Source organism: Carlito syrichta, unplaced genomic scaffold (assembly GCF_000164805.1).
Source record: "Carlito syrichta isolate Samal-C Ts95f unplaced genomic scaffold, Tarsius_syrichta-2.0.1 Scaffold312086, whole genome shotgun sequence".
Classification (NCBI taxonomy): domain Eukaryota; kingdom Metazoa; phylum Chordata; class Mammalia; order Primates; family Tarsiidae; genus Carlito; species Carlito syrichta.
This window is the reverse complement of record NW_007256182.1, coordinates 104,038-116,187: the sequence shown is the minus strand read 5'-3', so window position 1 is coordinate 116,187 and position 12,150 is coordinate 104,038. Positions and strand designations below refer to the sequence as shown.

At 41.3% G+C, this 12,150-nt stretch overlaps 1 protein-coding gene across 1 annotated transcript in view; it reads left to right on the top strand.

Moving 5' to 3' along the window:
* The first annotated feature begins 6 nt into the window (after positions 1-6).
* Positions 7-12,150, top strand: part of EDEM1 (ER degradation enhancing alpha-mannosidase like protein 1) — a 28,659-nt gene continuing 16,515 nt past the window's right edge. Inside the window, exons 1-3 of the mRNA XM_008069526.1 lie at positions 7-116; positions 6,457-6,529; positions 10,489-10,592. Coding sequence (XP_008067717.1) covers positions 16-116; positions 6,457-6,529; positions 10,489-10,592 — 278 coding nt within the window. The 5' untranslated portion in view covers positions 7-15. The remainder of the gene's footprint in view (positions 117-6,456; positions 6,530-10,488; positions 10,593-12,150) is intronic.

Below are 12,150 nucleotides of genomic sequence, written 5' to 3'. Positions count from 1 at the left end.
GACCTGGCGCGGGGCATGTTCGTCTTCGGCTACGACAACTACATGGCGCACGCCTTTCCCCAGGACGAGCTCAACCCCATCCACTGCCGCGGCCGTGGGCCCGACCGCGGGGACCCGTGAGTAGCCCGCGCCCGTCCGACGCGCTTCCTTCCGGCCCCGGGCCGGGGCGCAGCCGTCTGTCCTCCGGGTCCCCCGCGAAGTCGGGGCAGTTGGGGCCCTGGGGACAGCGACCGCCCTTCTGAGCCCTGGGCGACCCCCCCGAGGTCCCACGCCCCGAGTCTGAGGGCGAGGGGGTGGGCGGGTGGCTGCGCTCTCACTTGATTCTCCTGGAGTCTCCGAACTTCAGAACAGCTGTCCAGCTCAGTGTCTTACAGTTGGAGAAACTGAGGCCCAGAGAGCGGAAGGGACAGTGGCAGTGCTCAGGGCTGGCTTAGGGGTTTTAGACTCCCATCTCGAGCCCCTCCTCCAGGTGAGCAAAAAATCTAAATGAAATCTGTATGCTTCCCACGTCAACGCATCTTCAGAACAAGTCCCTGCTCCTCTCCCTACCGTCAGATTGCCACACCTAAATCGTCTTTTTTTAAATTTACAAATTCAGGAGTCGATCGCGAGAAAGAACTTCTCCAATCCAGCCCGTGAGTTTGAGGCAAAGGGGGTTACAACCTTTCTCCTTCTTAGGGGCTGCTTCTCAAGCTGAGGATAGCCAGAAGGAAGGGAGGGAGGGAAGCTGTTTGGGCCACATTTGAGATCCGGACACTTGGGGTGATATTCCTTGGATGCTGAATTGACTTGTCAGCGTTATTGCGCCGTACCATCTGTCCCATTAACTCCCCCACTTTGGTGGCGAGGCTGTCAAGGAAGGTCACCCAGTCCTTGCCGTCCACCATCCTTGTTTGCTAAGGCTAAGCTCCAAGGTCCGCTGCTGTTGACATCCAAGAGGGCAGCACACCCAGCTAAGGACCTCTGGAGGGAAGGTATATGCATTGCCACGGACCCTGTTAGTCCAGATAGGCGATTACCCTCCCCTGAGGTGGGAGTGGAGGAGTCGTGCTTTTGGACATTTGAGGCATGTGTTTTCCTTCACCTGGTGGAAAGCAGCTGAGTCCAATCCTTAGGTTCTAAAAAAGAAGGCTATATGTGTACTAAAGAGGCGGAGGAGTTTTTAAAAATGGTTTGGTTATCTACAAATTCATGTCTTAAATTGCAGTTTGAGGACTGGACTTTTCCAAAATTGTAGGAAACTGATGAGTATTTCTTGCTTAACCACATTGGCCTTTATGCATATAAATGTGTTTTCTGTCTCAATTTTTTTGAGAAAAAATAATAAATTTTGAAAAAATGTTTTGGCCATTCCAGATTGCAGGAAATGAATAAATGAATGAATTATTTGGCTTGCTTAAATAGAGGGGACTTTATGTCTATAAATGTATTTTCTCAATTTTTTTTGGGGGGGTGAAGGGAATAAACTTCATTAAATTTTGAAAAACAATATAAAATCTCACCAGTCAGTTATTTTTCTTTTCTGCCAGTTCCCATATGCTTACACAATTTTTACATAGTTGCAACCAAAGTGTTTCTACATATTTTGGATTTGAATTGAGCTTTCTCACTAATGCTTTTGGTATTACAGAAAGGGAGAGAGCACTTTCAGTCAGTGACTTTATTCTCTCTCATAGATAATTTCCCATATTTTCTTTTACCAGGCGTACCTAAGGAAAACAGTTTCATGTGAAATTGTGATAATTCTTTCAACTGAAAATATGATGGTCTGGAGAGTGAGTTGATGACATTGTAATGTTTTTCTTTAGATTCTTCTGGAGAGCTCTTCTCCAATAAAGTGTAGTGGTGGTTGGTTTAACTTGCTGATCCCCATGGTATCATGGGTGACATCTACCTTCATTTCAGGTTGAAGGCTGCTGATTAGTATTTTGGTTTCGTTATACATTGGCAATCTATGTAAGTTAAGGTTAGGTTGCTTTGAGACAGATGTATTATTGTTGGGAAGATATTGTTAGAAATATTGGGGAGGTGGAGGGTGGCATTTGGGAGAGTTGTGCCCAGAGGTTAGTAAGCCTTTGTTTTCTTTGAGGAGGTGAAAGGGGTCTGGGATTTTGGTGGCCTTAAGTAGACCCTCACACTGGACACTTTGGACACTTAACAGAATGTGGAAAAGTTAATTTTTTGTACTCCTCTTTCTTTAGTTTAACTCCTCTCAGTCTTTGATATTTTTGGGAAAAGTTTAGAACCAGAGCTGTGTCATTCTGGCTTTGAAACTGGAGGGCACATTTATGTTCCCAAAATAAATAACTTGTAATAAAAATATTTCAGATTTTTAAAATCAAATATGTGCCATGATTTTTTTAAATAAGAGTGAGATCACTATTATAATATTATGTAAAAAGTACAGCTACAAAATGTGGGTGCTAAACACATGTATATTTTTCTTTGTAGACACAAGTACTTGAAGTGTGTCTTGCCTATTTTGTTTGGCTGAGAGTTGAGTGGGAAGTTAACATGAAGTAAATAAAACCTGAACACTCTAAAAATAGCAAACCTTTCTGACCAGCAACAGGTTACTATGTAAAGTCGGTTCCTTTCACATCCCCAGTTTGGGTTGGAGGATTCAACTTCAGTTTCTTTGAGTAAATTTGGATATTATATATTTGTAATACTGTGAATGGTTAACTGTAGTTCTGGCCTTTGGGCATGTGACCATTCTAGATTTCTCCTCAACCATATTGCTATTAAAACAGAAAAGCAAATCTCAAATTGACTAACCAAATAAGTAGTAGCCCCCAGTCTGACTCATTTCTAGACACTCCTAGCTCAAGATGGCCTCTGCACATCTCTTTCTTTCTGAAGTAAATCCTTCCCTTCTTGAGGAGATTCAGGCTGAAGTCTTTTTTTCTGTGAAACCATCCGATTGAAGATTCTCCCTAGTTTACTCGGTTCTTGTTTTGAATCCTTTCCTTTGAGCTGTTGTTGTTCTACATTTTAATGTTGTTTGAGAATTGTATACTACTGTGTATTCACCTTCTTTTCCCCTTGTCTTATTGCTGCAGATTATCAATCCTTTGAACACAGGGACTGTTTCTTATGTTATCTCTGTACCTATACAGCACCAGGTAGATTTCTGAACTGCTGTTAGAGGTTAAGTGTATGTGGGATTTTTAAAAAACACATGTTTGATTTTGTAAGCTACATAGTCAAAAAAATTTTTTTATCAAAGGTCATGGTTTTCTCCATCTTTTCTGTCTTGAGGTGGTAAGGACTTTAAAAATTTACAGTGGAATGAATGCTGTGAACATTCATTCGTTCATGGCACATTAGATGGAGAGTTTAGTTGTAAGATTCAGCCAGCTGGTTATGTGGAAAGATATAATTTTTTTTTTTTTTTCTGAGTTGGGATCTCAGTGCTGTTGCCCAGACTGGAGTGCAGTGGAATGATCATGGCTCACCACAGCCTCAACCTCCTGGGCTCACGCTATCCTTCTGCCTCAGCCTCCTGAGTAGCCGGTACTACAGGCATGCCACCACACCTGGCTGATTTTATTTTTGTATAGATAAGGTCTTACTATGTTGCCTGGGTTGGTCCTGAACTCCTGGGCTCAAGTAGTTCTCCTTCCTTTGCCTCCCAAAGTGTGTGCCATGGTGGCCACCCCGCCCCCCAGCTTACATTTCTGAGCCCTGCTTTATGCTGGAAGATTGAGCTCTTGGTTTGAGGCACTTGTGAGCATATCTATAAAGAACAAATCCACCATCAAATCTGTATAGTGAACTGGCCGAAATGCAGTCATAATAATTTCATGATGTTAGGCCAGGAGGACTTTTTCCCCTCATTCTCCTCTTCCTTTTTCTTTTCTTCTATTTTGGCACATTTTGAAAGGATGTATAATGATTGTTTGGCAGAAAAGAGTTAAAAGTGTTATAATAAACACCCCAGACCTTTGAGTGGATTTGTCTGACTAGAGTAGAGAAAAGAAATCCCACAGTTATTTCAAATGCTTTTTTTTTTTTTAACCATAGCAATGCTTATCAGTTGTTAGTGGCTGCTTGGGCATTGTATCAAGAAGTATTTTAAAACTGCAGCCATTTTAGTTATAGGTTAAAAGAAAAGGCACAAGAAAGCATGAGGAGTGCAGTGTTCAAAATTAATAATACCTTCTATGGGCCTGTGCAGTTGGAGAGATTAGGGTGTCCCTCAGGAGAGGGTGTTTGCATGTTCTCCCCATTACCACTAAGCTTGGATGCTGAATGATGGGAGAGCTATTTTCTGATGAGGTAGGTTGTTAGTGCTCACTCTATGTTTCTGTTTTTTATTTTTTTAAGAGTCTGTCTACTCTGTTTCTGAGCAGTAGAACAACATAGTTAAATAGTTATACCTAGCAGAAAGTTCTTGAACTGTCCGAATTGAGCATGAGGATTTCTGTCTCCTTTGAGCCTCTCCTCCAACCTTTGGCATTTCTTGTATCCTTTTTTGACTGTCACTACCCTTGAGAGACCTATTTGAACCATAGCTTTGCCTTGAGCAGACTTTTGTTGATTCAGAATCAACAACTAGAAAAGGCAGGTGCAGTTTTCAGTCATATGACTTGCCAATTTCTCATTTATGGGAGACAAGATAGCCCTAGTTCCTAGACTATAGCCCTCTCCTTATAGCTTGTTTTTAAAAAAGGTGTCTAAAATTTTGCTGTAAATTATTTGCCCTAGATTAGGTGGATAACTACTCATAACAAGGCAACTGGTAGGTTCAGATAAGATCAGATGTTGGAGATGTTAATGCCTGCTTCAGGTAGAATCCATTTCATTCCAGCTGGAGCATGTAGGAGGCCTTTCAGAGTCAGAAGCAGGGGAGGTGATTCTTCACCAGAAGCTTCTCTGGCAGAGAATAATGGAGAGAGGACCCATTAGGGTGATCCAGGGAGCAGATAAAGTGCTCTGGGGGATATGATAGAAGATCATATCCCCCAGAGTGAATCTGTTGTTGAAAACAAAACTGGAGCATTTTCATATGGCCTTTGATAAACTCTTTAAACTGTTGTCTTATTTCTTTTCTTACTATTATTTTTTTCTAAGCTTCTGCAGTTGTTTTCTAGGTTTGTGGGAATGAGACAAAGGAATAGTGAATTCCCCAGAATTTTTCAGTCTGTGCTTCATTACCTCAATGCTGTAGTAATCTAATCCTACCCTCCCGGATGTATTAGTTTTCATTGGTGGTGGTGTTTTTAGTATTATAAAGAAATATCCGAGTGGGTGAAGAGCTTTACCCTTGTCGTCCTGAAGTAGATTTCCTTAGATTGTTTCAGAATGGAAAATCAATGTTAATTATGGGAGTGAGAGGTGTGTGGAAAAAACATTTATGCAGCTCCAGTTAAGAAAGGAGAAGGAGCCAGGCACGGTTGCTCACACCTGTAATCCCAGCACTTTGGGAGGCCAAGGCGGGGAGGATCGCTTGAGCCCATGAATCTGAGACCAGCTTCGGCAGCGTAGTGAGACATCGTCTCTAAAATAAGTTTATTTTTAAAAAAGGGGGTGGGGAGAAGAGCCTCAATTCTTGCTTTGGTTCATGTTAGAAAAATCTTCCGTTAATGGAAATAATGGGGATTCTTTGGATGCGATGTTAATGAAAAAGTGGTGCAAGGAAATTTGTTACCCCAACTAAAGACAGATGAGAAATATTAAGACTATAACTGAAAGTATTTACTTTTCTTTGTTTATAAAAGATTTAAGTGTCTAATTTCTGTGTCAAAGGATTATAGATAAGTCATATGACAGAGTTTCCCTTTTAGTTCCTAATGATTATGAAATCAGAGGTTTTAGAAGTTGGACACGGTCAGTTGGGCTTGGTGGCTCAGCCTGTAATCCCGTGCTTTGGGAGGCTGAGGTGAGTGGATTGCCTGAGCCCGCGGGTTCGAGACCCACTTGGGCAGCTTGGCGAGACCTCATCTCTACAATAAATAAAAAATTAGCTGGGTGTGGTAGCACAAGCCTGTAGTTCCAGCTACTTGGAAGGCTGAGGCGGAAGGATCGCCGGAGCCCAGCAGGTCGAGGCTGCGGTGGCCGGGAACGGCCACTGCACTCCAGTCTGGGTGACAGAGTGAGACTCCAACTCAAAAAAAAAAAAAAAAAAAGAAGTTGGACATGGTCAAAGGGATTGTTTATGGTGTTAAAACTGTAATCTCAGTGAGGGCAAATGATTCAGTCTTCCGACTTCCATGAGTGTTCTTTCCACTGTAGTACAAGTGTGTCTTTGTAGGTCTATGACTGGATTCTACCTATAGATGCCATGGAAACTTGCTTTTGAGATAGAAAGAGTTTTACCTTACCAGTAAATAGTTCCTGAATAAAGAAGAGTTGCTGGTAGTTTTAGTTTCTGGTGGCTGTTTAGTTTTATTGTATTTTTTCTTTTTAAAAATAAAGTACCTTGGTTTAATTTTAATTTTATTTCTTTTTCAGTTCAAATCTGAACATCAATGATGTACTAGGGAACTATTCGTTGACTCTTGTTGATGCATTGGATACACTTGCAGTAAGTCTTCAGCCTTTTAAAAAATCAATTAAGATGTTTTGGCATTGGTTATCTCTAGTTTCCCTCAGTAATGGGAATTCCAGGGAACCTGATAGTCAAAATGTATTGATAGCTATTATTTATTTTAATGACCTTAATGGGGAGAGCAAGGTAAACATTGAAGATTAAATGAAGATAAATGTGATTCTCCTAAGAAATAGAGAAGAAATGTATGTTTTTGTGTTTTACTGGGAGAACCTATTTTTCTCCCAGTTTTTCACTGTCTTATTTCCTAAAAAAATTCATAGAGAATCTAGCTCATTAATATTGACAGTTACTGTAGTTACTATTCCAGGAATAAAAGACAGACGATCTCAGGATTGGTAGGTACCCTGGAATACCATCTAGCTACTGGCTCCACAAGGTGGTATCTGAACCCTGGTGCTAGCCCATACATGGGGCTCTCTGGAAACACTCCTCTTTTATTTGCTACTTCCTGTTTTATGGACACTGTCCATTCCATGCTTGAGCTGCTAGCTTGGGTACTGACTTTACCTTCTTATCCTGTGGTTTTGCTCTTTGACACTGGAGACCTGAAGACCTTTGAACAGATATGCAGAAGTACATTGGAAGCACTGTGGACATGGTGCTTATTAACTGGCCATGTTTGTGTTCTTCGTCTGCTTCATGACCTTTTGCCTTAGAATACAGTTTCCAAGGGACTGTATTCCAGCATAGCATTTTTTTTTTTTTTTTTGAGTCGAAGTCTCACTCTGTCACCCAGGCTGGAATACAGTGGCACACTCACTGCCACCACAGCCTTGACCTGCTGGGCTCAGGTGATCCTTCCACCTCAGCCTTCCAAGTAGCTGGAACTACAGGCACAAGCTACCATGCCCAGCTTGTTATTTGACTTATTGTAGAGATGAGGTCTCACCAAGTTGCCCTGGCTGGTCTCGGTCTCCCAGGCTCAGGCAGTCCTCTTGCCTCAGCCTCCCAAAGTGCTGGGATTACAGGCTGAGCCACCGCGCCCGGCCAGCATTGTTTTAAAATCTTCACAGAAGAGGTACTCTTGCAACCTCTTTGTTTTCCTTCATTGTCCAGCAAACCTTTATCATGAGAAAATTCTTACTATAATCTAGCTCAGATTTTGCACTTAATAATTTATTCTTGTTTCTTTTAACATTCCCTGGGAGAGTTTAAAGCTGTCTGTTAGGAGATAGAATTGGGTAATGCTAGCTAAGTTTGCATTACAGCTTTCCAGTATCTTGCTATTAGAACTGTTAGAACTTGGAAGGAGCTGAAGAGATCATTCTACATCTTTATTTTGTAAATGAGTAGTAGAAATAGGACTAGACCCTTGGTCTAATAGGAAATCTGGTATACTGGACTTCATTCCACTAGGCTGTAGATGCAAAACAATTTAGTTTCCCAGTATCTCCTTCTAAAGTAATCACTACTCCATTTCAGTTATTCACCATCACCAATCAAAATGCCCAGAGAGTGTGTTCAGCCTAATTAGAGCTATCATGTTGAAGATACTCAAGGCTTACTCAGCCTACAAGTGTTACTTAAAAGGAAATGTCTTAAGACTTATTAGATATTGCTTATAAAGGCCCACCTTTTCTCTCTGAGCTCTTCCCCCCCCCATTGTGCCTTTTTATCCCCCTGCCATACTTGTTATTTTATTACTCAGCATACTTTCCCACACACACATAATGGTGTTCAGTGCATAGTAGGAGTGCAAATATTTGTTCAAAAAAATGAATTCTACTAATCCAGCATTTTCCAGCACAGATTCCGAGTGCATACTTTGTGAAAGAAGAGTTCTGTTTCCAAATGAACTTGAGAAATTCTACATATCTGTCCCACTATGGGAGAGCTACAGTGCATATCAGCATTTTAAAGGCTCTGAGTGCTTGAGGGAGGGCAAATAAATAAATAATAAAAAATTAAAAAAAAAAAAGCTGGGTGCAGTGGCCCATGCCTGTAATCACAACACTTTGGGAGGTGGAGGTAAGAGGATTTCCTGAGCCCAGGGGTTCGGGACCAGCCTGGGCAACATGGTGAGGCCTCCTCTCTACAATAAATCAAAGACTTAGCCAGTCGTGGTGGCTTGTGCCTGTAGTTCCAGCTACTTGGAAGGCTGAGGTGGAAGGATTGCCTGAGCCCATCTGGTCGAGGCTGTGGTGGCCATGAACATGTCACTGCATTCCAGCCTGGGTGACAGTGAGACTCCAGCTTAAAAACAAACAAACAAACAAACAAAAAGAATAAATAAATAATCAAAGGTTCTGAGAAGTTCTGCAGTAAAACACACACACACACACACACACACACACACACACAAAACTATTTAACTCTTTTGCCCCATCCAGTCTTTCTCAAGCATGAGAGAATGATTTCATAGCCTGGTTGCTTTGGGCTCTGTAGCTATTTGAGATCATATCAGTACCTGCAGGTTCACCAGATATTGTTGCTGGTGAACATCTGTAAGGAAACAGACCCATGTCTGTGGTTTTCATTGTAGAGTATCCGGTCTTTAATGTGTTAAAGCTTCAGGCTTATTTTTCAGGTGTTACATATGTTGAGGTTTTCCCTTTCTTTTGCTAACATTTTAAACTGGTTTTTAACAGATATGCTAGGGAAACATTCTGAATAGCAGTTCCCTGACCGTTGCAGCCTTATTGCATAATCTTATAAAAGGAAAGAACTGAAAGTTAGAAAAGCAATGTGTGTACTTGCTCTGCATAATGTAGCAAAATAGTGAGGGGGGAAAGAAGATATAGCAGACCAATACATATTGGGAAATAAGACATAAGTGAAGACATAAGTGAAAGTGTCTGATGATGAAATGGATTTTTCTTGATTTATGTGTGTGTGTATGTGTGTGTGTTTGTGTGTCTGTCTTTATGTTGTCATTATAGTCCCAGGATTATCATAAAATTTTGAGTGGAATGAAATCATTTCAATTTAAGTTAATCAGTAAAATCGTATGCCCAATTTGTACTTCATATAGGAGAAAGTAGTTTTTAGTATGACATCATATCCACACACCCAAAATAGAAATTGTAATTCTAGATCACTTTTTAAAAAGTACATGAGCTATTTGTATGTTTTGTTTACTTGAAATTGGTCACCGGTTTTATGCTGTGCTCTAAAAGATATTACTACTGTTTCTCAAACTATTTAGACATCTGGATAACAAGCAAGCAAGTTTATTCAATTTTCCAAATGTTTTGGTCTCCTGGAAGCCAAGCACCCAAGCTGTCAATGTTTTTTTTTTTTTTAGTTGGAGTCTCGCTCTGTTGCCCAGGCTGGAGTGCAGTGGCACACTCATGGGCACCCCAGTGTTCACCTCCTGGGCTCCAGTGATTCTTCTGCTTCAGCCTTCAAGTAGCTGGAACTACAGGCATGCGCTACCATGCCCGGTTAATTTTTGATTTATTGTAGAGACAAGGTCTCTCCAAGTTACCCAGGCTGGTCTCGAACTCGTGGACTCAGGTAATCCACTGGCGTTGACCTCCCAAAGTGCTGGGATTACAGGCTGAGCCACCGAGCCCAGCCAAGGTGTCAATTTTTGGGGGGAGCAGAGAAAGTCATATTTTTGTTTTTTCTATTTTCTCATTTATACTTACCTTTTCCAGAAGATTTAGGTACTGTATTGCCTAGCATGTTAAATAAGATTGAATTCAAGTTTGCAGGAGAGTGGAGTTGGGAAGATGAGGTATGCCAATGATTTTATGGGGAATTTTTGTGGTTTTGCCATTTGAAGATAGGATTCTTGAGTTGGAGGAAATGGGCTTGCCGTTTGTCTTGGAATATATTCTGAGAAATAACTGTGCTTTTCTACCTTTGTGTATCAACTTTTGGTGACGAAACCACATATAGACATTTAGATAAAGTGGCCTGGCTGCTATGATTATGTAGCCTCCATTCATTTCAAACTACAGTAATGATTTGTGTTCCTCTTTTTAAAGATAATGGGAAATTCATCTGAGTTCCAGAAAGCAGTTAAGTTAGTGATCAACACAGTTTCATTTGACAGAGATTCTACCGTTCAAGTCTTTGAGGCCACGATAAGGTAAAATAATACATAAAGGGGATTGAAGGCTTCTTTTTGTGTGTATAAGAATAGTTCCCTTGAGGGTCCTCTAGCCCCAAGATCCAGGTAGAGAGTCCCTGCAAGCTTTATGGGTATTGTGCACACTGTTCATGTTTGTTTTATATTTATCAAAACTGGAATAATTGATATTTCCAAGTAATCACATTCTGGACTGAAGGGGAAGATACATTTATGTTTTAATGGGGCTGTAAGATAGGTGTCTGTCTGGTGCAGAATTTAATGTTTTTCCTTATGCCTGATCTCATTTCCTTTTTTCACTGTGTCCTAGGAAAACCCCTACATATTTCTGAGGGAAATGAGAGTTTTCCATCTCACTTACCACCCACAGAAAACCACTTAGTGGCTTAGTGTTTTTCTTCCTACATGTGTCTCTCACTAATCTTTCTTTAATTTACTGGGATCATGCTCTATACCCAGTTTTGTATATTGCTTTCTTTAGTTTGATATATTGTGATTATTTTCCTGCCTAATTTACATTTTTTGAAACTTGCCTTTTGGCTGGGCATGGTGACTCACACCTGTAATCCCAGCACTTTGGGAGGCCAAGGTGAGAGGATTGCTTGAGTTCAGGAGTTTGAGATCAGCCTGGGGAGCGTAGTGAGACCTTGTTTCTACGAAAAATTAAAAAAATTAGCTGTGTGTGGTGGCACCCGCCTGTAGGTGGATCAATCACTTGAACCCAGGAAGTTGAGGCTACAGTGAACTGTGATCATGCCACTGCACTTCAGAGTGAGACCTTGACTCAAAAAAAAAAAAAACACCAAAAAATTGTCTTTTGAATGTTATCATATACTGCTCTAGTTTATAGATGTAATATTTATTTAAAATTATGAAATTCGCCAAGCGTGGTGGTGTGTGCTGTAGACTCAGGAGGCTGAGGTGGAAGGAGTGCCTGAGTCCAACAGGTAGAGGCTGTAGTGACTGTGAGTATGCCACTGCACTCCAGCCTGGGCAACAGAGTGAGACTCCTACTCAAAAAAGAAAAAAAGAAAATGTTTATTTTGAAAAACTTCATAATCTACTTGGGATCATTGGAATGGGACATTCGTGGGTCTGTTGGCACATAGATCTAAGCTAGTAGCCTTCTACCTCTGAGTAGGTTATTTTCTTTTCACTTCCACTCTTCCTCACCTTGCATCTTTACCAGAGGTTGGAGAAGTTCATCAGTTGCTTGGTAGTCAAACTACAAAAGTTACTTGATATTTGTTGTCTGGCCTTTCTCTGTTTTTGTTTGTTTGAGTTGGGGATCTCACTCTGCTGCCCAGTCTGGAGTGTGTGACATGATCACAGCTCCACTGCAGCTTTGACCTCCTGGACTCAGGCAGTTCTGCCTCAACCTTCTGAGTAGTTGGGACTACAGGCATGCACCACCATGCCTGGCTAATTTTTTATTTTCTGTAGAAACAAGATCTTGTTATGTTGCCTAGGCTGGTCTCGAACTCCAGGGCTCAAGCAGTCCTCTCACCTTAGCCTCCCGAAGTGCTGGGATTACAGACGTGAGCTGCCACTCTATTTT